Source organism: Panthera leo, chromosome A1, assembly GCF_018350215.1.
Source record: "Panthera leo isolate Ple1 chromosome A1, P.leo_Ple1_pat1.1, whole genome shotgun sequence".
In the NCBI taxonomy this organism is placed as follows: domain Eukaryota; kingdom Metazoa; phylum Chordata; class Mammalia; order Carnivora; family Felidae; genus Panthera; species Panthera leo.
Genome location: NC_056679.1, coordinates 195,449,484 through 195,475,195, shown reverse-complemented (window position 1 = coordinate 195,475,195; position 25,712 = coordinate 195,449,484). Strand labels below are relative to the sequence as shown.

Here is a 25,712-nt window from a genome sequence, read left to right as displayed (position 1 = left end):
GTTCACTCTGAACGGAAAATGCAGGGCTGGAGGCAGGAGGCTGGGCGAAGAGCAAGGGGCGGAGCTGGGGAGAGGCTGAGAGAAGCCCCGTGGCAGAAGGGGGAAGAAGGAAGACAGTGGGAGAAGACACGGGCGGGGGTCCAAGAGCACCAGATGGGGCAGGACTGCAGGGTTCCAGTTCTGCCTGCCGCAGAAACGCTAAGTGCCCTTGGGACAGTTGTCTGTGAGAGGGAGAGGGAGGTGAGACTTTCCGAGGGCCCCTTCCACACTTAGAACATCACCACCATCCTCCTTTTCTCCCATTTTGAGACAGCAGTGGTTTGGGCTTCTGCTTTCTCTTTCCTTTTAGTTTTAATTTAGTCCCCCGCCACTTCTCTCCATTGAACTTTGGCCACAGAAGCAATCTCCGGTGTCATTTAACAGCGTGTTTTGGAGTAAGCTGGGTGACAGGGACACTCAAATGTCCACTCTCAAGGATTAGGAGGCAACAGTCTTAAGTTTTGATATCTTTAGTATCCACCACATATGGCATGGCATACAGGAGGCATTCCAGAAGTGTAAGCTGCAAGAGTGAATGAATGAATGAATGAATGAAGTGCAGGGATTCTGAATAGTGGCTGCTGCCTCCTCTGCCACAGCTCCAAGGGAAAAAAAATGTGATTTGCTCTGCAGGCACCTGAGTCTTAAGTGGGATTGTTGCTTTAGCCTTCCAACTGGCCACCCTTCCCTCACACGGTTGGTTTTTCTCAAGTGTGTGGCTAGATGCATACCTTCCCTCTAAGAACCTCCAAAGGCTCCCCTGTGGTGTAAGGTAAAATCCTGACATTCCCCCATAGCTGGGTGCACACTCCCATTTCTAATGCCGTCTGCCTCATCCCACAAGCCCTAAGGGTCTCCCTCCTACTAGAGACCAATCCCAGAATGCAACCCACCTTAACTGAAAAGCAAGTGAAAATTGCACCTTGAGGAACTACAACAGGCTTGTACATTGCGAGTGATCAGTTTCAGCTATCCTCATTCCTGGTTTCTGGGAATTCAAGACATTCCTGGCCTCTCTGCTTGTGTGTTCCCCTTGGCCTCAGGGGGCCTCCCCCTTCTATTCCCTCCGATTCCATCACTCGTTCCTTGCCACTCCCAGAACTGTTCTTCCCTCGGCACATGTTTTTAAGGTGCTTTCATGTTTGTTTTTGGGTGCCTCTGTGATCTGCAGTTGACTTGATAGCAGAATCAGAAAACATCTTGGGATCCACTTATCAGCCTCCTACAACGGGGCCTGGCTCTGGGCAGGTGGTGGCCGACAGCTGACTCTGGGCAAGGCAGGCCCCTGCCGAGTACTTCCCTGCATTACCTCATTTCCATCTCAAAGGCTAAGAGATGGGTGGAACTAGACGCCCTGTTCTCTAGATGAGGAAACTGAGGCTCAGAAATGCCATGCTCACAGTCAGTTAGCGGCAAGGGCCTGACTCCACAGCTTTTAACGTGGCAGCTTTGTTAATTTGTCTTTTGATAATAGTTGCAGTAAGTTGGGTAAATACCCAAAAAAGCTCTCAGCTGACTCTCCTGGGATGTGGGTTCCCAGCCTGGTGGAGGACAGAACAAGATAAACCATCTTGCTTTCAGCCTCATTATGGCAAAGATGAAGATAGGACTCTTTAAAACCACTGGGTCCAGGGGCGCCTCGGTGGCTGAGTCAGTTAAGCGTCTGACTTTGGCTCAGGTCATGATCTCATGGTTTGTGGGTTCGAGCCCCAAGTTGGGCTCTGTGCTGATAGCTCAGAGCCGGGAGCCTGCTTTGGATTCTGTGTCTCCCTCTCTATCTGCCCCTCCCCTGCTCACGCTCTGTCTCTCTCTCTCAAAAACAAATAAACATTTAAAAAAATTAAAAAAAAAATTGTTGGATCCAACCCTTCACTGTACAAATGTAGAAACTGAGACCCAGTAAGGGCAGTGGCGGGCCCAAGGTCACTCAAGTTTCCCAAACCCCGTGCCCCCTGCACAGCTACTATAGCAGACACACTTGATTTGTCAAAGTAGGTCAGGTCAGTCAGGATAGGGAGCAGGGCCCCCCAGTCAGCAGGCGCCCTCGCACCTCTGTCACCGTCACCAGACAACTTCAGACCCAAGTCTCAGAGCAGAAACACATCCGATGGAAGGGAGACGGAGAAGCTGCTGCTTATCAGTGATCTTCACAAAGTAGAAACTTTCCGCGGGCCTCCCCAGATCACGATCACATCTGGTGCCCTTGAAGAGCTCAAAAGAGGAAGTTTTGGTTTGGTTGTAATGAATGAAGAATGCACAGAGACACGTCCAGGCAGCAGAGGGAGGAGGGAGTATCTGAGACCTGGAGGGGACTGAGGCAGCCTTTCCAGGCTAGATGTTAGCTCAGACTCTCACTCGGATTCCCAGTCAAGAGCATGAGGGTAGAACTTACTCCTGGGTGGGTGAATACCTCAAGCTGTCATGAGGACAATCCAGCGGCAGGTCTAGGTCAAAAACACAGACCCCGTGGAAATTTGTTTATGTGTCTGTATGTGTGTTTCTAGTTAGAGAGGAAAGTGGAAAGGGAATGACTTGGGGGCACATCTTACACTGTCAATGTTAGAGAAAGCCAACATCCTTTCATCCAACTCTCCTACTTTGTAGATAAGAGAGTAGAGACTCAGGCAGGGACAGAGGTTGGCCTGAAGCTAGAACGCATACATGTGGCAGATGCAAATTTGAACCCAGGTAGCTAGACTCCCGGTTCCATCTCTCTGGATGGGGGCAAGTGGTGAAACAGTGGGGGGACTGGCAATTGGCTGGAAGGCATTGACCCGACCCTTCTCTCCCCCAGGACACTTAATCGGCACCTGCCACCACACGCTGCCATTCAAAGCACACGCTTCACTCATTTCACAGACAGAGGCTCAGTATGTTTTTGGATTTGACAAAGCCCAAAGCAGGGCAAGGGCTGCCGTAAGGGATGGAAGCTGGGAAGGGCTGAAGAGGACGATGGGGAGTGGAGGTGGACGGGATTTGTGGCTACGGCTCTTCAGTTGCTCACATGTGAGCAGAAGTGACCGTGCTGGGCCTTTAGTGGCCTGTGGGAGTGGGAGCCTTTCCTAAACCCCAGCTGAAGACAAAAGCCCACCCCTGACCCCCTCCCCCCACCCCTGTCCCTTCCTTAGTCTCTGGAGCTGGAGCAGTTAGGCTCAGTCATGGCGGCTGGTGCTGCTGACCATTTCTCGGCACAGGTGCCAGCCAAAGCTGGTCGCCCTAGTCCTCGCCTCCACAGATAGCCAGCAGGGCCTTCAGGAAGTCTCCAGAGGTGTCACCCTGGCAGGAGCAGAGGAAGAGCAATGAGTTAAAACAATCCTGATGGCCTCAATGCCCCTTCCTCCCAGCTGTTGTCAGCCTAATGTCTCCCAAACACACAAATGTGACCATGTCCCTTCTGTGGCTCCCCACTACCCTCAGGAAAATGTCCAAGCTCTCAGCCTGGCCTCAAGGCCTTTTGTGGTCTGACCCCCATGAAGCTTGGTGGCTTCACCCCCCTCCCCCACTTCTGGGAGCATCTAGGTTCATCTTCCTACTTTAATGCCTACCACTCCTGTGTCCAACATGCCCTCTGCACCACTCCCAAATCCTGCCTGGCCCCTGATGCCCCTTCTTCTGTGAAGTGTTCCTGCCCTCTGTTCTTCCCTTCCTCCTCCCACAGCCATTAACACATGCGCAAATGAGATTCCTTATTTGAACAGACACTGTGGAGCACTTACTGAGTACCAGGCCCTTGCAGGAATTTATGTGAATGTCATTGTGTTTTTGACACATAATATCTGGCCTCCAGCAGAACTGTGGGAGGCCAGACTCTCCCTCTTTTTAGAGTGGCTCCTGTCATTTTTATTTTTATGATATATGTTTTTTTTCCTCTTTTTTTGGTAAACTCATCATTATATCAAATCATCATCATTTTAAAAAATCATAATTATAAATAACGATGTAAGTCAAAGGAAAGATGATACAATAAAAATCTCCCATTCCTGACTTCTCTTTCCCCAAATCAAGAGAGAGCTACGATTACCGTTGTCTTGTGCGGGTTCCCAGCAACAATCTGAGCATATACTAATATGTATATGTGTAGAATGTCCCTTTTCTACACAAATGTACACATAGCACTCACACTATTCTGGGCATACTTTTTTTGGCTTAGAGGAGATCCGAAATCAGCAGATAGAGCCTCCTCAAGCTTTTTCATGGTTGTATCGTGTTCTATCGTATAGGTGTACCATACTTTCTTTAACCAGCTCTGTACAGAGGACTTCCAATATTTTGCTACATAAATATTCTCTTACACATCTTTGGGAACATGTGTAGCTAGGTCTATAGGATCAATTCCCACATACAGAAGCAGCAAGTCCAAAGTGTACGCATTTAACATTTTGAAAACTGCCAGACTACTCTTTAAAGATGTGCTAACAATGTACATCCTCCCCACCAAGTCTGTGTGAAGCTGCTATAACATTTCCCAGTCTTGTCGGCCAAGCCCAGTATCAAACTTTAAGATCTTGGCCAACCTCGAAGCCAAAAAAATGGGCTCTGTAAGTGAAAGAAGTCAGATACAAAAGATCTCACATCACATGGTTCTATTTCTATGAAATAGCCAGAAAAGGCAAATCTATAGAGACACAAAGTCGCTTGGCGGGCAGGGGTGGGAATAAGTAAGGAGGTACAAGGGATCTTAGTGGGGTGATGGAAATGTTCTAAAACTGGATTGTGGCGATGGTGCACAACTCATTGAGTTTGCTAAAAAAAATATTGGGTCACCTAGGTGGCTCCATTGGTTGAGAGTCTAACTTTGGCTCAGGTCACAATCTTACAGTCTGTGAGTTGGAGCCCCGCAGTGGGCTTTCTGCTGCCGGCACAGAGCCTGCTTTGGATCCTCTGTCCCGCTCTCTATGTCTACCCTGCTCACGATCTCTCTCTCTCTCTCTCTCTCAAAAATAAATAAACATTTAAAACAGGTGCACTTTATGGTCTATAAATAATATTTCAATAAAGTCATCTTCAAAAAACAAAATAGGCTGTTTTATCTGGAAATCTTCCTTATAAACCTTCGAGCCATCTGGAATTTATTTTGGTATACACAGTGAAGTAGGTCTTTCATTTATCAATGTCCTGACTGAGAACTCCTTGAGAAAAGACTATGGGAAGAGAAAGGACTTGTAATCTCATGGTCAGGGATCTGACACTCACGCCCCCTGCCCCACTGACCTCTAACCCCTCCCCCTTACTTCAATCGCTTGGTGGAGAGACTTGTCGTATTTCTCGATGAACTCCCGCCGGATGTTGAGCAGGTCGATCTCACTCCGGGAGATCATGATCCTGGTGAGGGTCTTCTCATCTGTGCCAGCACCCTGGTGGAGCCAGGTGAGAAGGAGACACAGGGCAGGAGAAGAAATAGGGTCAGGTCAGACAAGAGCTCATGGGTGTCTGTCTGCCTGTCTCTCTTTTCCCTCCAAACCAGGGTGGGGTATCCTGCCTCTGTCTTCCACAAGTAGTCCTGACCCTGCTTTCCTTGTGCCTGGGACTGGCCAGACAGGCAAAACCAACCTGTATGAACTGAATAGTATGCCCCCCAAATTCAGATTCACCTGGAATCTCACAACGTGACCTAATTTGGAAATAGGGTCTTTGCACATATAATGAGTTGAGGTCATATTGGATTAGGGCGGGCCCTAGATCCAACAGCTCGAGTCCTTGTAAGAGAGGACACATGGACGTACACACAGAGAAGGCCATGTGAAGATAAGGCAGAGTCTGATGGAGGCATCCAGAAGCCAGGAAACACCAGGATTCCTGGCAACCACCAGGTACTAGGAGAGACGCATGGGAGAGTTTTCCCCTCAGAGCATCTAGAAGGAACCTAACACCCTCATTTTTCACTGCTGGCCTCTTGAACCACAAAAAAATAAAATCTCTGTTGTCAATTTGTGGTGATTTGATAAAGGAGCCCTGGGAAATTAACAGGGGGCCCGTGCAGCAGGCACATGACATGGATGTGTGGGCAGCCACAGCCCACTTCTGCCCCCACGCAGCTCAGGAACACCAACTTGGGGGTCAAAGCTGGATGTGGTGAGCGCTCAATAAATGGCCATGATGTTTGGGGACTGTAGGCCGAGAGGGGTCTCAGGCTCATTCCCACAGTGTGCCCAGGCTCTGTGAGCAGCCAAGGGCAGTCCATTTACTGGGCTGAGAAGGTAGCCAGAGTGGCCGGGGTTTTTGGGAAGCCGGAGCTAGTCCCAGAGCCCAGCACTTGCTACTTTTGTGATCCTTCGTCATAGGAGGTGACACTGTGTCACCTACTGGAAGGTGAGTTCTAAGAGGGCAGAGATTGAGCCCCACTCAGCCCTGTGTCCCCAGAGCAAGTTTCTCAACCTTGGCCTTTGGGGCCGTGTCATTCTCCGTTGCGGGATCTGTCCTGTGCATTACAGGCTACTGAGCGGCGTCCCCGCTCCCATCCCATCAGAGGACAGCAACACTCCCCAGGTTGCGTCTGAACATTGCCAAATGTTCCCCTGGGGACAAAAATCACCCCTACTTGAAAGCTACTATCGTGGAGCCAGACATGAGGCAGATGCTGGTAAATACCAAGTGGGTGGACACAGTTGCCATGAGTCCTGACCCGGGGAACTGCACACACCCATGTTTGCGGGTGAGTACAAGGGCAGGAAGGGAAAGGAACAAACATGCAAGTTTACCTTCATGGATTTGTACAGTTTGTCGGCAAAGAAGAGAGGCTTGTTCTTGACACTTTGAACTGGTAGGAAGAGGAGAGAGATGCAGGAAACTTGGTCAGAGGTGGCGTGCCCAGACTAAGGGCCCCGGCTGTATCCGCCCACCTCCTCTCCCCCCAGCCTGGGCCTGCAGGGCATTGCCAACCCTGGGCTTGTCCTCAGGGCCTGACACCTTCCCTCCCCCTTCCCGAAGCCCCTCCTCCCGCTCATCCTAGACCTGGCTCTCACTGGGGTACAGCTCAATCCTGCTGAGGTGCCTGCAGCTAACCAAGGTGAGCGGAGGACACAAAGGGAAGAAACCCTCAGAAGCCCAAGGCACGGGGACTCCAACTTCTAAGTGCATCAGAATCACTGGAGAGCTTGTTGAAAACTTGGGTTCTAGGCTCCACCCTACAGGCTCAGATTCAAGAAATATTTTGAGCGGCAGTTCTCAAAGGATGGTTCCTGGACAGCTACAGCAGCAGCATCTCGGAACTTGGTGGAAATGCAAATTCTCACGGCCCTCCCCAGATGGGCTGAGAATGCCACTCTGAAGGGAGGTAACCCACTTTGCCCAGGACATTTGGGGTTTTAGTGCAAATCAGAATGGTTGGCCTCCCTACTCTGGTGCAGCCCACTGTTTGAGAACTACTGATTTGGAGGAATATTATGCCAGAGAATGGGTGTCTGTTGGCCTAACTGAAGGCACCATGTGAATCCCAGGGGCTGACTCTTGCCCCAGAGCCTACACGCTCTAGCCTCACTGGCAGCCCCTGCCCCCCACCCGTCACCACCCCAGATAACGTCTGCCTGACTCTGCCGGTCCCTGCCCTTTCTCAAGGCCCAGGGGGTCTCCAGCCCTCAGCAGCTGCTGGATTTCAAGGCCCCAGAGCCCACACGAGGGTGTCTCAGGCAGCTCAGGGAGAGGGAATCAGACCCTAGTGCCAGAAAGCCAGAACGACTCTGGATATAAAGGTATCTCTGGGAGGAGGGCAGAGGGCAGAGGGCAAGGGGCTGGAGTTGCGTACCCCAAGGGCATGGTCACCCAAGATGTGGCCATGCACTGGCTCAGGAACCCATGGGAAAGATTGCATTGTACACTAACCTTCCCAACTCCTCATGTATAGCGTGCACACCCTAGTCTTGCAGGACACTGTGCCCCTACCCGATGTTGCCATGCCTCCCCCCGCCCCCCATTACCTCCCCAGGGAAAGCTGTTCCGTCATCCTGCCCTGCAGCCTGGAACAAGTCCTCACGCTACCCCACCAACCACACACTGGCAGGACCCCCGCAGCAGCAGGGGTTATTTTCCAGTAATAGTAGGAAGTTGCCACGGCCACACTTGTCCAGGGAATCTGGCCACGTTCCCAGTGTCCCCAGAGCCTCCCCAGGACGTCCATCCCCTTCCTTTGGTCCCCATTAGTTACCAATGGCCACAAACACGTCCCTGACATCCCCTGACATCTCCTTCTTGATGGTGTGCTCCACGTCGTAGTTGGTCATCTTGACAAACTCCTGGAAGACTGGCCCCAAGAGAAGAGGGTGGGTGAACTTCAGTTCAGAGGGAGGGGAGAGATCACCCTTCCTCTCCCCCCCAGGCCATGCCCCAGGAAAGGGGGAAGGGGAAGCAGGTATGGCCACAGCCCAGGCCTAAGTGCACTCACTGGGCAGGACTCACTGAGCCTCCTTGGGCTCAGAGCCAAATCTGTGTCACGTCAGACACGGCTCCAGAGCCTGAGACCAGTTCTACCCAGGCTGGGGTAGCAAAAGGAGCTTGGGTCCTAGCAAAGGCTCTGCCCTGAGCTCACTGAATGACCTTGGGTAATTCCCCTTCCCCCCTTTCCTCCTGTGTCAAGTTGGGATAGAGATTAATGTAAGTAATCATCATGATGACCCTGAGGAAGTTACTATGTGCCAGGCATTGCCCAAAGGGCTTTTCACGCATTATATTTTTCGTATCCTGACAACAATTGTGTAACCGTGTAAAATCCCAACTTATAGATGAGGGAGTTAAGGCACAGATATTCACTACCTCGCCCAAGGTCACACAGCTGGTAAGTGGGAGATTCAAATCGAGGCAATCTGGCTCCCAAGTCCATTCATTTAGCCACTAAGCTAGAGCACCTTGAGTGCCAGGCAAATGCACGTTAAAAGAAAAATGTCTTAGTGGACAGGGCGCTTCATTGAGCACCTAATGTCAGGGCCACCATGTACTGGTGTGCCCTGTGCATGTGACAGCCTGGGGCTCAAAGAGGTGCAGGCGGTCCTTGTGCCATTAGCGCCCCTCATTGCCTTGTTCCCGGCAGACATCAGCAGAGGTTCATGACACTGAACCTTCGAATCTTCAACACAATATTCTAGGCAGCCACTACGAATCTACTGAAGTGGCCTTGGAGGCGGAAGCCACCTGCCATCCCTTATCTCAGGCATCCCACCTGCTTCCCTAAGGAGGTGAAGGGGGTTGGTCCGGGGCTGAATGTTAGCGGTAGAGCCAGGACTCGACTCGGCACCAGCTACAATATTCTGGGGTAAGGAGTGGGCAACCGGCTCCTCTTGTCAGAGAGAACAGGGAGGCTCCCATCAGATCTGGGGAGCTTCCTGCTACATTGGGAAGGGAAGGGACTGAGACCTCACCTCTCCGGAGATGCTGATAGCTACGTGTGCACAGGATCGTCATGAAACGTGTCTCCAGGGAAGTTTTGTCTCCACTGGGTGTGTCTGCTATTTCCTGCAGAGACCAGGTGGGGGCAAGGAGTTGGGAAGGAAGACACCGGAAGGCCTTGGTTATTCACTTTCATGTCTTTGCCTAGGCTGAAGGCAACTACCTAAGGAGTCTGACATTGGCCCCTTCTTCCTTCGTCAGCCTCCACGTTCCCCACCGCCAGTTCTCAGGAACCCTCTGGACTGACACAGAGGGGCTTAGCACCAGGCATTTCCACTCTGGCCTCAGGACCTCGAGACTGGGACCCAGGGGAGGGCAAATAGGTACCGGGCACGGGGACTCAGAGTTCTTCTGTCCTTAAGCCCTTCTGAAAGCCCCTCTGGGAAAGTGGGTCTGTCCATGTGCAAAGAAAACAGCCTAGCCAGTGTTTAGCCAAGTGCGGTAAACGGACACATGTATTTTGACACACCACATATACATGCTTCTACAATAGTCTTCCAGCCAGCCACTAGTTCCATTTATATTGACATTAAATTTCCCTTTAAGAGTTCATTTCAGATTTCAAAAGGGCCCCTTTAAAGAAAACTACCCACGGCTGATGGCATGTGGCACAAATCATGTGGCAGGTGAGTGGCTGAAATGTGGGAAACACTTGCCTGGCCCATTTTTTACCAAGTGGGGTTCTTAAGAGGCCCTGAAGCGGGGAGAGAGAACCTGGGGGCAGCCCCAACCACTGCCTGACTGGCCGCTTGGCCCTTCCAGAGGCACAGTCACTCAGCCTTCGCTCAGAGAAGCCATGAAAATCCCCGCGAAGAACAGGACACTCACCAAGATCTCAGCAGCCACCTGAGAGCAGGGAGGAGAGAGAGGAGGGAGAGAGGGAAGGCTTGAGTCAGAGGAGGCTGGGAGAGGGTGGCTCAGGGGCTCTGGGGCCCTGGGGGCAGGGGCAGGGCGGAGGGAAAACACCTTTCCCTGATCTTTGGGCCAGAGCCCACAAGGGGGAGAGGCCTGGGAGTTAACTCTGAAGTATTCACCTGAGGGGTCGGGGCAGACACAGAACGGGGCACTCTACCTGGCACCCCCAGCCACCTAGGGCAACTCCAGACCTCAGCACGCCTGTCTCCACAGAGCCGCCCAGAAGTTAGAGCAAGAGAAGTGCTGAATTCCCCACACCCTTTACCACAAGGGGGTCTGAGACCTGTCATTTCACCCCCTCAAGTTACAGCAGGAGAGACAGGAAAGCTGAGGTCAGGAAGGGAGGGGACTTGTGGGAGAAGGGCACAAAGCCAAAATCAGGTGGGACGATGCCAGCTGTCCAGTCATTTTACAAGGGTGACTTTTAATCACTGTGCTATGCTGAGTCATTAGAGCACTATCTTGTTAGGCAAGCAGCAGCGCCCTGGAGTGCCTGGGAACAAAATACAGCCAGCCCTGTATTCCCTAGACTGGGTTTTACCCTTGCCTGTTTCCCTGAAACTCTGCCGACCACTTTTTTCTATTGGGCAAACCAAAACCATCCTCTTTATAAACTTCACAATAGCCTTCACTCTTTCCGGTATATAAATGGGCAACGTCTTTCAGAATTTTAAATGCACCTGCCATTTGATCAAGGGGTTATGTGGCTAGGAGTGTGCCTTTATCAATAGATTGGCCAAAGCCATTCAAGATATAATACAAGGGTGTTCACTGCAGCATAACTTTGTGACAGAGAAAAACTGGAGACTGCTAATAGCCCGATGATTTGATAAGCACACTATGGCTACCCAATAATGGAAATCCATGCCACTATTAAAAAGAATATTATTTAAAGGGAAACTCTCATCAGCACAGTAGACTGATAAGGAGAGTTTCCCTTTAAATTAAGCAAAAAAATTAAGGATAGCATATGTGTATAATAATGTTCCTTTTATCTAGCTAAGAAAAGGCTTGGGGTGGGGGGGTGCCTGGATGGTTCAGGTGGTTAGATGTCCGACTCTTGGTTTCAGCTCAGGTTGTGATCTCAGTTTGTGGGATCGAGCCCCGCATTGGCCTCTGCACTGACAACGAGGAACGTGCTTGGGATCCTCTCCCTCCCTCTCCCTCTCTGCTTCTCTTCCACTTGTGCTCTCTCTCTGTCTCTCTCAAAATAAGCAAATAAACTTAGGGGAAAAAAAGGCCTGGAAAGCCAATCTTTAGAAAAAAAAAAAAAGAGTTTAGCTAAGGAAAGGTAAATGCACAGTCACACTTACGTATTTGGTGGTAAGCCAAGCTAGAGGCACAAGTCAAGATGGACAGTGGTTACCTTTGAAGAGAAGGGCTGGGAAAGCTTGTGCATTTTATTTTTCCGGAGATTTTATGTTCACATCTTCTCAACGTGCAAATGCGTTCTTTTTATGCTTTCTTTTAATGTCAGATAGGTGTTGTTGGAGCTACTGGAATTATGGGATCCTTTTGGCTTTTATTCACCCCTTTTTATATTAAAAACTTGGTTGAAACATGAGGACATTACATACAGTGACATAAGCCAGTTACAAACAGGGAAATGCTGTTTGATTGCAATTGTACGCGGTCCCCAGCGTAGTGCGATTCACAGGGACAGAGGGTATGCTGGTGGTTGCCGGGGCAGGGGGAGGGGGATGGGCAGTTACTGTTTAATGAGCACACAGTTTCAGTTTTACAAGATGAAAAGAGTTCTGGAGAGGGCTGGTGGTGATGGTTGCACAACACCGTGGATGTCCTTGACGTCACTGAACTGTATACTTAAAAATGGTTGAGATGGCAACTTTTACTATGTGTCATGTTTTATTATGTGTTATGTGCCTCTCACCACAATTTTTAAAAAGTGGTGCTAAAAATGCTAGCATTCTTTTAAAAAGAATCTGACGTGTCATTTTTCATTTATTTGAGCCACAGGACCCCAGACATATTTGTTTTTTCAAAGCATCTTTAAGACAGTAATATGTGTAATATGAAAAATGCAGTGGGATGCTAAAATAATTTTCCAAACATTTGACACAAAGGCTTTTCCTTATTAGCCTAGCTACTTTGGGCAAAAATCAATCTGGGAAGTTCCTCCAAAAGTTAAACACAGGTATCATAGGACCTAGCAATTCCACTCCTATGTACCTAAGAGACATGAAAATATGTGCATACACAAACATGTATACATGTGGGGCATCTGGGTGGCTCAGTTGGTTAGGTGCCCAACTTCAGCTCAGGTCATGATCTCATGATTCATGAGTTCGAGCCTTGTGTCGGGCTCTGGGCTGACAACTCAGGGCCTGGAGCCTCTTGTGATTCTGTGTCTCCCTTCTCTCTGCCCCTCCCCCACTCGTGCTCTGACTCTGTCTCTCAAAAATAAATAAACATTAAAAAAATTTTCTAAAGCAAACACATACATGTGTTTATAGCAAGCAGCATTATTCTGAATAGCCCCAAAGTGGAAATAACCCAAATGTCAGTTAGCTGATGAATGGATTTAAAAAAAAAAAAGATGGGGTGCCTAGATGGCTTAGTTAGTTAAGCGTCTGACTGGATTTCGGGTCAGGTCATGATCTTCTCAGTTCTCGAGATCAGGGTCTGTGCAACTCGGAGCCTGCTTGGGATTCTCTCTTTCTCTCTCCCCCCCATCCTTCCCCCCCCCCCAAACATGTGCTCTTTTTCTCTCCCTCTCTCAAAATGAATACATAAACTTAAAAAAAGGTGATATATACATACAATGAAACATTATTTGGCAGTGGGAAGGAATAAAGTACTGATATATGATAAATGTGGATGAACACTGAACATACTAAGTGAAAGACACCAGTCACAAAGGGCCACATATTGTATGGCACCATTTATATGAAACGTGTAGAATGGGTGAATCTATAGAAACAGAAAGTAAGTTAGTGGTGACTCAGGGCTGGAGGGTTGGGAGGAAATCAGAAATAAGTACAACATGTACAGAGTTTCTTTGGGGGGTGATGAAATGTCCTAAAATTGATAGTGGTGATGGTTGCATTCAATCTGTGAAGATGCTAAAAGTCATTGAAGCATAGGCTTTAAGTGGGTCAATAGTATGGTGTACGAATTATATTTCAATAAAACTGTTATATTAACAAATAATAGCCTGGGGATTGAGGTATCCCAAACTGGCACCAATTCTTCACTCTGAGTCTCCAGTAATTAGATTGCCTATATTATTTGTTGCTCAAACTGGAACATGGGGAGGATGGAAAGGAGGCTATCGGCAATCCCTATGGGGCAACAGGTGAACACTGCACACACACACACACACACTGTAATAACAGACCCGGACTTCCGAGAGCTTGGGGGTGTGCTGGACACCCAGGGTAGAGTGTGGGAAGGAGAAGGTGTAAAACAAACAGTGCCAAGTACTGATATGCATTATCTTTCTAGGAGGAACCTGGCTCTGCAGACCAAATGCCTTCAATTTTTGTTTTTGTTGTTTTTAAATGTTTCTTTTGAGAGAGAGAGAGAGAGAGAGAGAAAGAAAGAAAGGGCATGAGCGGGGAAGAGGCAGAGAAAGAGGGACAGAGAGAATCCCAAGCAGGTTCTGTGCTGTCAGCACAGAGCCTGATGCAGGGCTCGATCTCATGAACTGTGAGATCATGACCTGAGCCAAAACCAAGAGTCAGACGCTCAACTGACTGAGCCACCCAGGTGCCCCTCTACAGACCAAACGCCTTCAATTTTTGTAGACATTTTCCTCTGGCTTTCCCATTTTGCCTCTAGAAACCTATTTAAGGAAAACATTCCTGCATATGATGGAAGAGTTGGTGACCAGGAAGAGGGTTGGTTAAAGAAAGTTTGGTAGCTCCTTAAATGGAATAGTACATGGCCATGAAGGGATGTCAATTTTTAAAAATAGGAACAGTACTCACAGAATATTAATTTTTAACTGTTATACATCAGGAATGCATTTTTATATACACATAAAAAGATAACTAAAGTGATATATTCCAAAATACGAGCAATGGCTATTACTAGTAGGTTATGGATTTCTTTCTTTATTTTGGCTCGTCTCTATTTTCTAGAGGCTCTACAGAGGAATATGTATTACTTTTGAAACCAAGTATTCTGGCTCGAAGAAAATGAGCCCACATGAAGACTAATCAGGGTCTAGCATCTGTGAATCTGGACGGGCAGCTGAGTTGGGCAGGCCTCCGTGTTTCCGCCCAGGTTCTCTCTCACCCCTTCGTCCTTGCAGTGTTAGCCAGCGTGGCCCACCACTGTCCCCTGCTGGCCATAACTGGAAGCACAGCCCCATAGGTAGGCCCCAGGTGGACTCATTCCCTAGAGGATGAATTTCAGGGCGGAGGATGGATTTGGGGTGAGCTCTAAGGAGGAAGCCACGTTCAAATACCCTCAAGGGCACAATGAGACTGTTCGTAGTAGTACTTAATACACATATGTTGAATAAGCGAATGAAATGTGGCCTCAACAGGCCGCCCCAGGGGCTGGGTTCCCAGGCTAGCCCCCATAAATATGCCCACATGCAGCTGGAAAACCACATTTAAACGGAGCCCTGCAGCTTCTGACACCTGCATCCCAAACCAGGGGCCGCACAACTGGAAAGCAGCAGCCACCTGGTCTGGAAGCTGCAGGGAAATTGCCATACTGGGTCCTGTATTAGCATAAACTTTGGAGTCAGGCAGGCCTGGATTCAAGTCACACCACAGCCACTTAGAAACCAAACCCTTGGATAGGAGCTTCATTTTCCTCCCGTAAAAAAGGGAATATGATAAAGTATAAAACAGTCTTAGCATCATGCTTTGTATTGGTATGCATCTTATAGTTTCGTAACCATTGGGTTATAGCTAAGGATTCTCGCAGCTCAGATGCTGGTATAACACTCCCCACTTCGCTGTTGGCGGAGCAGGGGTCGGAGCTGGTGCCTCCATCCCCAATCCATCAGGGTTCTTTTCAACCCACCAACTGTAAAGGAAGCGGGGCCAGATCCCAGTCCGTGGTGTCTGTGCCCAACGCCTGGACCTGGGTCAGGCCAGAGGGTACTGGGAGCAAGGCACAGGTGAGTGGGGGCAGTGCACACGGCCTCAGGAGGGACTGCCCAACCATAAGGACTCTCAGGGATGATGGATTTGGGGTTGTCCAGCCTCCAGACCTCACACGCCCCAGCCTAAGGAGCAGGACAGAAGCAGAGCAGCTAAGAGACCTAAGAGAACCCTTGACTCCATTATTCATTTAATATTAAATATTTACTGAGTTCTGACCATGTGCCACTTTGGATACATCAGTGAGCAGGACGAAGATCCCAGCCCCGGATGAACTCATTTTCTAGGTTTTCCCAGGACACTTCCTTCAATCTTGGTTCCATTTCATAAATAATAAACTCGAGACCATTAGCACTCAGGGCCCCTTCCGAGCAAGCTTCTGGACCTGCTCCCTCTGGGTCAATTCTACCTGGGCCATTGATTTGCTGTGTGACTTTCAGAAGTTATTCATCCTCCCTGGGCCTCCATTTTCCCACTGTAACATGAGTTTGACCCGGATGATCTATAAGTCCCTCCCAGCTCTGAAGGTCTGAGGGCTCTCAGTCTACTCTTCACCCAGGAAATGCCAGTAGGACCAGCACCACAGTCGTGAGAATCTTTCTGGAAGTTGTGAAAACACTCAAAGTCTTGCTTCTAAGGGGTAGAGAGGTGCAAGGGGTCCATGAGTCTAAGTATCCACCAATGTCAGCCATGTCCCTGGCAGGGGCCTTCCCCACTCCCAGACAGCCAGGGCCTGGCACGGACAGATGTCAGCTACAGCCGCTTGGGGGGTTCTCACCTGGGCATCTTCCCGGGCCTGGTCCCGGTCTTCTCCTCCCTCCTCACGGTTCCCCTGCAGCAGGACCAGCGAGAAAGATCAGTCCCCACACATCCACCCTCTTTACCCCTCAGCGGCCACAGGATGTTGGCTCAGCTACTCTGGCTCTCCGAACCCTTTCTCTCAGCTTTCACATGGGGGCAATAATCCTGCCCTCAGAGCGAGGCTGTTGTGAATGTTAAATCTGAAGGTACTTAGCTCAGGGCGACTCGGACATAATGAGCTTGCAGTGCTGTGTGTCGGGGCCTGGCGACCGGGTTGCAGGAAGTCAGGCGATGGTGAAGGAAGCTTGTGGGTCATATGGAGGTCACCCACATGGCTGCCCTATGAGCTGGGGGCCCAAAAAGCTGGGCTGAGGGTCACTGGGGAGGGCCTGCTGGGAGAAGGTGGCACCAAGCCAGCTTTGAAAACTGAACAGTGAGGGGTTCCCGGGTGGCTCAATCAGTTAAGTGTCTGGCTCTTGGCGGCTCAGGTCATGATCTCAAAGTTCATGGGATCAAGCCACACATCAGCCTCTGAACTAACAGTGCAGAGCCTACCTGGGATTCTCTCTCTCCCTCTCTCTCTGCCCCTCTTCTGCTTGTGTGCTCTCTTTCTCTAAATTAATAAACTTTAAAAAAAAAAAAAAGTGAACAGTGGGAGAAGGCCTTACATGAGGCAGTCATGGTCTTAGCAGTGGGACTGAGAAGTGGGTGGGGAAGACACCCTTTCTTCATCAGGACTGGGCTCCTAGCTCCCTGCCATCGTCCCGGGCCCCCGGGGGGGGGGGTGGGGTGGGGGGGGGTGGGGCGTGAACTCACTCACCGTGGCCAGAGAGACGAGGATCCTCTTGAAGTGTCCAGACGTATCTGAGCTCAGAGCATCCTCAAGGGACTTGTGATAGTCTGAGACAGAGAGAGGGTGTGTGGGCAGCTGCTGGGCAAGGATGGGGGGCTGCTTCTAGAACCTCAGACTTGAGCCAGAGCGCATTGGCAGGAGTGGTGGGGATGAAAGAGTTTGTGGTTGGTTCTTGGGAGCATCCAGCCATGGAATTGTGGATCGCGACACTGACGCCTCCAGTCCATTGCCTCCCTCCCCCTGTCCCAGCTGAGGACTCTGGGAATCCTGCCTCTCCTGCTTCATAGCCTCCCTATCTTCCCTCCTGCAGGACAGGTGTCAGACCCACGAGCAGGGCTCAGGCCGTGTCACTCCCCTGCTCAAAAGGTCTACCACTTTAAAGCCGCTTATAAGGGGAAAGTTTAAACGTTTTTGATGGGTACTCAAGATTCTTTAAAATAATATTGTGACCAAGCACAGGCCTTCTGAATGAGGTCTCGGAGTGACTGCACAGGCCACCCACCCAGGATGCTGCCCTCCTGTCCCCCAGAGGCCTGGACATTCTCTCCTCTCACTGTTTCCTCTAGGCCTTCGTGGAGCTGGGACTCTCTGCCTGGGGCACCCTTTCCTCAGACACAGAGCTGGGCACACCCAGGGGCTTATCACAGCCTCGTGCCTGAGCGAGGGGAGATGGGGCAGAGCAGTGGGGTGACGTCAGAGCTGGAGAGGTCACTCTTCTCCCACCACCTCCCAGCGGCACTGGGCCCAAGGCTTCCCACACTCACCTTCCTTATAGGCCTCACAGATGGCCCGGATTTCCGCATTGGTCCGAGTAGCGAGGATTTCGATGAGAGCCTTTTCATCTGTGCCAGCTCCCTAGAATGTGAAGACAAAGAGCACTTGAGCCACAGCCCTGATCCCCATCAGAGACCTGAGGGGCCCCGGCCAAGGAGGTCCATGGTCCAAGAAACCACCCAGGAGGCAATCACACAGACCACCAAGCCTTCCTGGATTTTCTCCTTACCCCTAGACCAGAGATAGCACAATCACGATGGAACATGCCAGCTTGTCAAGATTTCCATAACCTTCCATGAGAAGTGCTTTGGGCCAAAAATTTAAAAGAAAAGAGTATGTGGTATATGGGTATGTGCATATAAAAAGGCATATACACATATGTCTCTGAATATAAATATTTATACATAAGGGTATAAAAAGAATTAGAAGTAATGCATCACAGCATAATAGTAATTATGGTCTCTGGGTGGGCGAAGGCTCACAGGTGATTTCTAGTTTCTTCTTTTTTTGCTCTGTATTTTCTCACATATTATTTTGCCAGAAGAAGAAAGTTTTGTGCTTTAAGGAAAAAAACATGCCGTATTTGTTTATATTTGGATTTGATGAGTGATCTATGGACAGATACATTAGGCCCTCTGGATGAAGGTAGCTTGGGGGATGTGCTACTCAAAGGTCCCCACTTTGGGGGAAGGGAGGGAGGTGAACAAGACAGATCGATCGATAGATTCAAATATCTGTTAAACACCTGCAATGTGCCAGTCACTGAACAAGCTGCTGCGGCCACAACTATAAAGAAAAAAAAAGTAAGGCGCGTTCACTGCCCTTGGAGGTTACTGCCTGCTGGTCGGCCAGTCCGTGGGTTCTCTGACCTCAAGCAGACTGAGGCTGACTGAGATCTTAACAGGCTCTTTATTAAAAGCAAGCACGTGGGGAAGACAGCCTGATCCTCAGAGCATCCTAAGACCCAGGGTCTAGCCCCACCCTTCCCTTCCCCGAGCTCACGGATGTGCTGGGCCTCCCTCAGTTTCCCATTTGTAAACTGTGGGAATGGAAAGCGTTAGGTCAGGTTAGCTCACTGGTCCCTTCAACTTCTAAACTCCGTGTTCTCAAATCATTTGCTTTTTTGTCGGCGCATTTTAAATGGACAATAATCTCGATTTGCTTTGCCCAGGGAATGTCTGTTTTCTTCTCTTAATCCTCAATGGGCCAAAAGCCCTAGTGGTTTCATGTGGTTGTCGGGTCAGGCTCTAGAGTCAGACAGAGTTGTTCTGAATCCCCGCCCTGTGATTTCATAATGCTGTGACTTTGATCAAGTAATTTGGCCTCTGAACATGAGTTTCCTCACTTGTAAAACGGGGACAAAGTAAAAGCCTTGCCTTGTGGGTTGAGACAAGCAGCTGAGCTAGTATACGGAGCCAGGGACAGGTTACTGGATGCTCCTAGAAAGGAGACCAGTCCCGGGTACAGCTGCTGCCTCGGGAAGAAAAGCAGCTCCAGAAAACAGCTGCACCAGGACATAACGCCCTTTCTTGCTAACCAATCACAAGGGCAGGTCTTCAGAGTTAATAGTGCCCTCCATGCCCATGACCTTGCTTGACCCACTCTAATGTCTGAAGGGCAGGGATGACTGCTCCCATTTCACAGCAGAAGGCATGGAAACTTAGTGCAAGTGGCCCAACATCACATAGTAAGTTAGTGGTGAGGCCGGACTAGAATACAGAATCCAACTGCTGTCGTTTTCCATCCAGATCCATTCTGCTTCCTCTACTGCTCCCTGAGATCCCAGTGACACCACCCATCACTGGGCATGTGACCTCACTTGCATCAACCAGAGTAGAAGCCAAGATATTGGCGGAACGCTGAGGAAGAAGGAACAGAGGTGCTAGCTGGTAGGACAGACACCAGCTGTCCTACTGTCTATCACGAGGAGAAATGGTCTCTGAGAGTGAAGCTACCACAGAGGGTAGACAACCAAGGTGGGGCAGAGATAAGAGGCCACATACCATTATTTGAGTCCCTGGACTCAGCCATGTCTAAAACCAGATGGGAGTCCTCTACCTTTCAGTTATAGGAGCCAACACCCCCTTTGGTGTTCATGCTAGTTTGAACCGGGCGTGGGAAGGGCTCGGCCAAGGAGCTACAGCCAAGCCATTTGGGCTTGTGAGGAGCACCTGTGTCCCCCCACCACCTGCAGACTAGACCCCATCCCGTCGGTGCCCACACCATACCTCCATGGCCTTCTTCAGCTGCTTGGCATCGTAATGGGCCGGTGGCATCATGAGCCCCAGAATCAGCCTCGCCAGGTCTCCAGAGATCTCCGACTTCAGGTCAGCCATCAAGTCCTACAAAAGGCAGGGCTGAGGTCACGCCAACATCAGCACTTGCTCACATGTGACCCAGGATAGGGAGGAGATATGGAATGAGGAAATAGGGGCTCCATGTGAATGCAGGGGATAGAGGGAGACTGTGTCTGTCTTTGCTGCTGTTTGTCTTTGTTTACTATTTAGAGGATGCTAAAGAGGGCGGGATAAAAAAAAAAAAAAAACCAGCAGGAAGACCCACTCTCCTTGGAGGCAAGGAGGTGGGCAAGGAAAGGGACATGCCAAAGGACATCGTTTCCATCCCGGGGGAAAGTCGCCAGCATGACACCAAGGCACAATAATCACTGACGCTCAGCCTTGGGGCCTTGAAGCCTCTGGAGCTCCGAGATCCAGAAAATGCTACATGAAAACAACTCATGTCCTTCATCTCTGCCCCCAGGTACTGATCACAAGGAAGCGGGGGATGGAGAGAACGTGTTGCAGGCAGCCCGAAACCGACGTGGGAGATACTCCAAGAACACGGGAGCCACAGGGAGCCACAGGAGCCCCAGTGCCATGAAGACCCAGGTGCCCAACTGTGCAGAGCTGGCAGTGACAGGCCATGCCCCTGGGAGGAGGGAGGGTGCGGGCCCCGGGCCCCCGGCTGAAGCCTCACCCGGCCAAAGTGTGACTTGAAGGTCTGGCGGATCTGCTGCCGCTGGGCGTTGCTGCGGTGCGTGATGATGTCGATGATGGTGTCCTCATCAGTTCCTGAATCACCAAAGCCACACGGCTCAGAGGGAGGCCCGTGGCCCAGCTTCCCCACGTCCCCCCATGGATGGGCTGTCCCAATCTTAGTCAGGGTAGAAGCCTGGCTAGGGTCCCTGAGCACCTGCAGGAAGCCTGCCTCTGGCCCAAGCCACTGACTGCCCCAAGGTTCCTCCTGGCACTTCCATCTGTCTGCTCACTGGCTGAGAAAAAGACCCCCAGAGGAGCGGGGAGCCCTGGGTTGAGAGTCAGGGCCTCCAAGTTCCAGCCCTGGTTCTGGCAACGGCTGAGCAGGTCCTGGCCCCTTTCTGAGGCTCAATTTCCACACCTATCCCCTGAAGAGCCCGGAGTAGTTACTAGGGGATCCTTCTAGCCTGGCAATCTAAATCCCACGGGGACCCCATGTCCCTCCTCTTCAACTCCCTGGAAACTGGAGCCCAAGTCCTTCTAACCACAGCAAGTTGACTCTGGGAGACATCAGGATACCACCTCCAGCCTCTCAGATTAATGCCTTGGATCTCAGACCCGGCACAGGACTCTACCTTTCACAAGTGCTTTTATACCTGTCATCTTACAGTCCTAGCTGTGCTCAGTAGATATTATCATTCCCAGGAAACAAATGAAGATGAGGCCCAGAAGGGAGAGAACTTAAGCCAAGGCCCCTGGGAGGTGCCGTTAGATGGACTGGGGGGAGAAAGGACGACAGTAGCCAGATTCTGGATGCTCTGTGCCTGCTAGCCTTTCTGAGAACAGGGCATCTGTCCAGAGTGGTTCTTCCCTCGCGTTCCAAATGGAGAATGCGATGTGATAACCAGCAGGGGGCGCTCTCAGCCCAGAACTGGGACTCTTGGATCAACGGGTCCACATCTCTTCTTTTACACATGGCGGGGAGGGGGTGGACACTTGGAGGGGTTGAAGGACTTGCCTAAAGTTACACAGTGAGTCTAAGGCAAAGCCAGCGGGAGAACCCAGGCTTTATAACCTAGTACTTTCTTCTGTACTAGAAAGGGCTTGTGCCAAGTTCCTTACAAACCTCCTCACTCCCCAGCTCCCTACACTCAGGGAGCCAGGAGTCTCCTCTGGAGGTTAGAGACTTATGTAAAATTTGCCTCATTCTATGGACCCTCCTTTGAGACCTGAGCTCTTACTCCTGCCTGGCCCGCTGCCCCAGAGGCCAGCCTGCCCTCTTCGTGTCCCCTTACCAAGTCCCTTCATGGCCTTCCGCAGCGCTTTGGCATCTGCATCAGGGTTGAAGTTATCGGCTGGACGCACAGTTCCCTTCAGCTGCAAGAAGCAGAAAGAGACTCAGCAGGTGCCTGCAGGCCCCCCTGGGGGCCAAGCCACTAGAGGAGCATGCAAGGGAAGGGAGGCTTTCCCCACGAGCCCCAAACCAAGCAGCTTGGGGGGAGAGAGGCAGGGGTGAAGGCACAGCAGACAGGCCCCTGCCCTACAGCTGAGAAAGAGAGAGGAGGAGAGACAGACCCAGGCCTGGGAGCAGGGCAAGTGCTGGTCAAGGGAAAAGTAGCCAGCTTCCTGCCCCAGGAAGTCAGCTCTGTCCTAGCTCCACTGGGGCCTCCCCAGTCCCTTAGAACTGTGCCCTGTCCCCAAGGCCCTCCTGCCTCTTCAAGAGTTCCTCCCTGTGAAAAGGTAACCAAAATATCCTGAAATACCAGAACAGAATCTCCCAAATTTCAGTCACTCCTAAGTGAGGTTCCTGATGTCATATTTGCATACATCCTATGTTATTTCTTCATATTTTTATGTAATTCAACTTTTCTGTTTTACTTAAATGCGTTCATTTTTAAGTACATTGAAATACTCCTAAAGGGCAAGGAGTTTTGTTCATTTTGTTCTTGGAGATATCCGAAGTATCCACAACAGAAGTAAGCACTCAAAAAATATTTGCTGAATGAATGAAAATAACTTTACACCGCTCTCATGAAGAGGAAATTGGTATGATGTGCCATAAACAGATGATAAGCCATGAAAACAAATGTAAGAAAGAGAAAACCACGACGTTGTCAAACATCACCAAATTTAACGAGACGCCGTTGCTCGCCAAAAGCTCTGAACCTGAAGCCGGCTCTCTCAGCTGTTTGTGAAAAAGGAAAGCTGGGGAGTGTGGCACCCAATGGGGCCTCTCTGACAAAATGAGTTGCGTTGATGAAATCGAAAAGGAGTAATGCTCTCACTCCGTGAGGTTCAGTCTTATTTAATGCCGCGGAGGCTCCCCACCTCCACACTAATTCATTTCTTATATAATTTAAGGCCATCTGCAATGACAGCTCTTGCCTTGTAATTTGGGAAATGCTGTTCTAGAGCATCAGAGCTCAAGAGCCCTGGGAAGGCACTGAGCTTGCTGTGTCTAACACCTCATTCTAAACATGGAGACAGAGGCCCAGAAAGAGGGGGCTTGGTAAGTGAGTAACAGATTGCAAGGTTCCAAACGTTTTCATGTGGACCAAGTGTTACCAGGGCCTGGAACGGTTTGCCCCAAGTACTTCTGTGGACCTTGGGTCTCCGGGTGGTCAGAACAACCTCGAATCGTCCTGTGCCCCTCCGGGTGCCCCTCTGTTCTGTTTTCATGCCTCCAAAGGCCAACTGTCTGCCCCAGGATGAGCAGGCCTCTCCACACAACCAGACATGTCTCCATTCAGCAAGCCCTGTTAGTAGTTAGTGGGCCACAACGCTTCCCAGTGTGTTAGAAGTTAATGCAGGAATCAGATGCCCACACCAGAAACTCATCACTCCTAGAAGACAAGGAAGCTTCAGATGTGGGAAACCAATGTCTCAGGTTGGCCACCAGGGGGCGGCTGGGTGCCAAACAGAGCAGCAGGAAGGTGCGAGCAGAAGAGTCCAAGCTTGTGGTCAAGAGGTCAAGCAGGAGGTGGGGAGGGTCTGACCTCTACTCGGGCCACTGCACTAAGCTCCCACATCTGATAGGCCACCTGCGCTGCCTCCGGGAAGAACTGGCCAGCAGCACTGGAATGGAGGGGGTTGGGGAGAGGACAGGAGGGAACGTCATCGTGGGCAAGGCTCCACACACACAACACACAGCCATGTACACACACATACGCCGACACAGGCTTTAAGTAAATCTGTTTGGCTCCACCTTCTCTCTAGCCTCATCCATTCAGAGTCCTCTCCCCCATTTCTGAAAACCTTCTACCCTCTCTTGAGACCCCCTGCAATGCTGGTTCTGCCCAGCAGCCTTCCTGGCCCCAAGTTCCCAGCGGGATGGGATTTCTCGAATCCTCTGACCTCCCCTTTCTTCCTTATAACTTGAGTGATTTCTGTCCAAGTCTCCCCTTTCAAACAAGTCCATGACCAGCTTATGGCCGTGTCACCTCTTTATCACCTCCTATAAAGCACCTGGGTATATCAAGGGCTCAGTAAATGTCTGTTGAACTGAAATCAACCCCTAAGGCACTTGTCAGAGGTTAACAGGAGGTTCTCCTATTCCTTACTTAACCGGATCCTTATCAGCCCTGGGAGGGAAAATCAGAGTACCTACAGCTCCCTTCCTAGCACACAAATCTGGTCAAGTCAAGCCCAACTTAATCTCTTCAATGGCTCCCACCACCCCGGGGAGAGGTTCCTATGCCAGGAGGAGGCCCGCAGGTCCCGCCCACCTCTCAGCCTCTTCTCTTCCCTGGCACTCTGCAAAAGTGTGGCCTCGGTTACAGAAATGAACCAGGCTACCCCTGCACATCACTAGGCCTTTCCTCCACCCACTCTCCTTCAGACCCTGTCTTCACCTCCTCCTCTTCCTCACCTTCCTCCTTGGGCCTCTCTGCCTCATTACCTCCAGGAGCCTCCCCCAGGATGGGCTAGTGCCCTGATCTGTGCATTCATAGACATGTATACTTTCCCCATCCCGAGACCACCCTGCACTGGTCTATGTATGTCGCTGGGCTGTGGGCCTCACCGGTCCTTCCCCGCAATGCCTGCTCACAGAGGGTACTTGTCACAAGTACGATGAACAAATGAGTACGCAGAGCAGGCACCTGTATGTTTTCCATTTAACAGCTGATGAAACAGAAAGGCAGCTATGAAGTAGCAGGGCCTGGACCCTCACATTCTGGCTTCCAGGCCACACCCCCAGACTGACTTTCCAAGGTCACAAGAGCAGACATCTCCACGTCTGGGAGAGTACATTCACGTTCACACACACAGACAGACTTTCACCTGTGCGCTGTTCCCGGCACCGAGGAAGCCCCAAGCTCATCCAATCCATCCATCCATCAGGATGAGGGCTGGGGAGTCCAGGCCTGCCACCCCCCGAGGCCACTCCCTCCAGCCTGGGGCCAAGGAGACACTTACTCATCGTCACCCCCACATAGCTTCAGCAGAGCCCTCTTGTACTCGCCAGAGGTATCGTTCTGGGGAGAAAGAGACAAAGGTTACCTCTCACTCACTCCTGGGCTCCCCTCGGACTAGGAGGGAAGGTTCTACACAGGCCCGGATAGGGGAAGGCTGAACATTTATTCATAGCGGCCCCGACTCTCCCCCTGTCCGGGGGTGGTGGCTAAGACCACCAAACAGTGGTAATGCTGGCACGTATTTAACAACCTAGTCTCTGGGAACGAAAGCAAAAAAGCCCCGATTTGTAACAACTGCCAATTTCTGTGGTGTAAATACTTCCAACAAGGGATGCTTTCGAGCCATCAGCAGATTTCACTGAACGTGAAGATGCTCGCTGCTCTCCCAAGCCGGTGAAAGCCGGCCCCAGAGCCCCACTATCCCCAGATAATCCCCAGCCCAGCCCTTCCAACTGAAATACTCCAAGAAAATAGGGCTCTATGA

General features: G+C 50.6%; 1 protein-coding gene across 3 annotated transcripts in view; it reads right to left on the bottom strand.

Annotated features, from left to right (window-relative positions):
• Window positions 1–2,890: 2,890 nt before the first annotated feature.
• Window positions 2,891–25,712, bottom strand: part of ANXA6 (annexin A6) — a 48,673-nt gene continuing 25,851 nt past the window's right edge. For 2 of the 3 annotated variants that reach the window (XM_042948813.1, XM_042948823.1), the window contains exons 13-26: window positions 25,230–25,288; window positions 23,810–23,888; window positions 22,109–22,190; window positions 20,815–20,909; window positions 20,067–20,180; window positions 17,829–17,919; window positions 17,032–17,111; window positions 16,189–16,242; window positions 10,243–10,260; window positions 9,387–9,480; window positions 8,180–8,275; window positions 6,738–6,796; window positions 5,271–5,393; window positions 2,891–3,315 (exon numbers count right to left, since the gene is read on the bottom strand). In XM_042948813.1, coding sequence (XP_042804747.1) covers window positions 3,256–3,315; window positions 5,271–5,393; window positions 6,738–6,796; window positions 8,180–8,275; window positions 9,387–9,480; window positions 10,243–10,260; window positions 16,189–16,242; window positions 17,032–17,111; window positions 17,829–17,919; window positions 20,067–20,180; window positions 20,815–20,909; window positions 22,109–22,190; window positions 23,810–23,888; window positions 25,230–25,288 — 1,104 coding nt within the window. In that variant the 3' untranslated portion in view covers window positions 2,891–3,255. The remainder of the gene's footprint in view (window positions 3,316–5,270; window positions 5,394–6,737; window positions 6,797–8,179; window positions 8,276–9,386; window positions 9,481–10,242; window positions 10,261–16,188; window positions 16,243–17,031; window positions 17,112–17,828; window positions 17,920–20,066; window positions 20,181–20,814; window positions 20,910–22,108; window positions 22,191–23,809; window positions 23,889–25,229; window positions 25,289–25,712) is intronic. The other variant, XM_042948833.1, reaches the window with a different exon arrangement.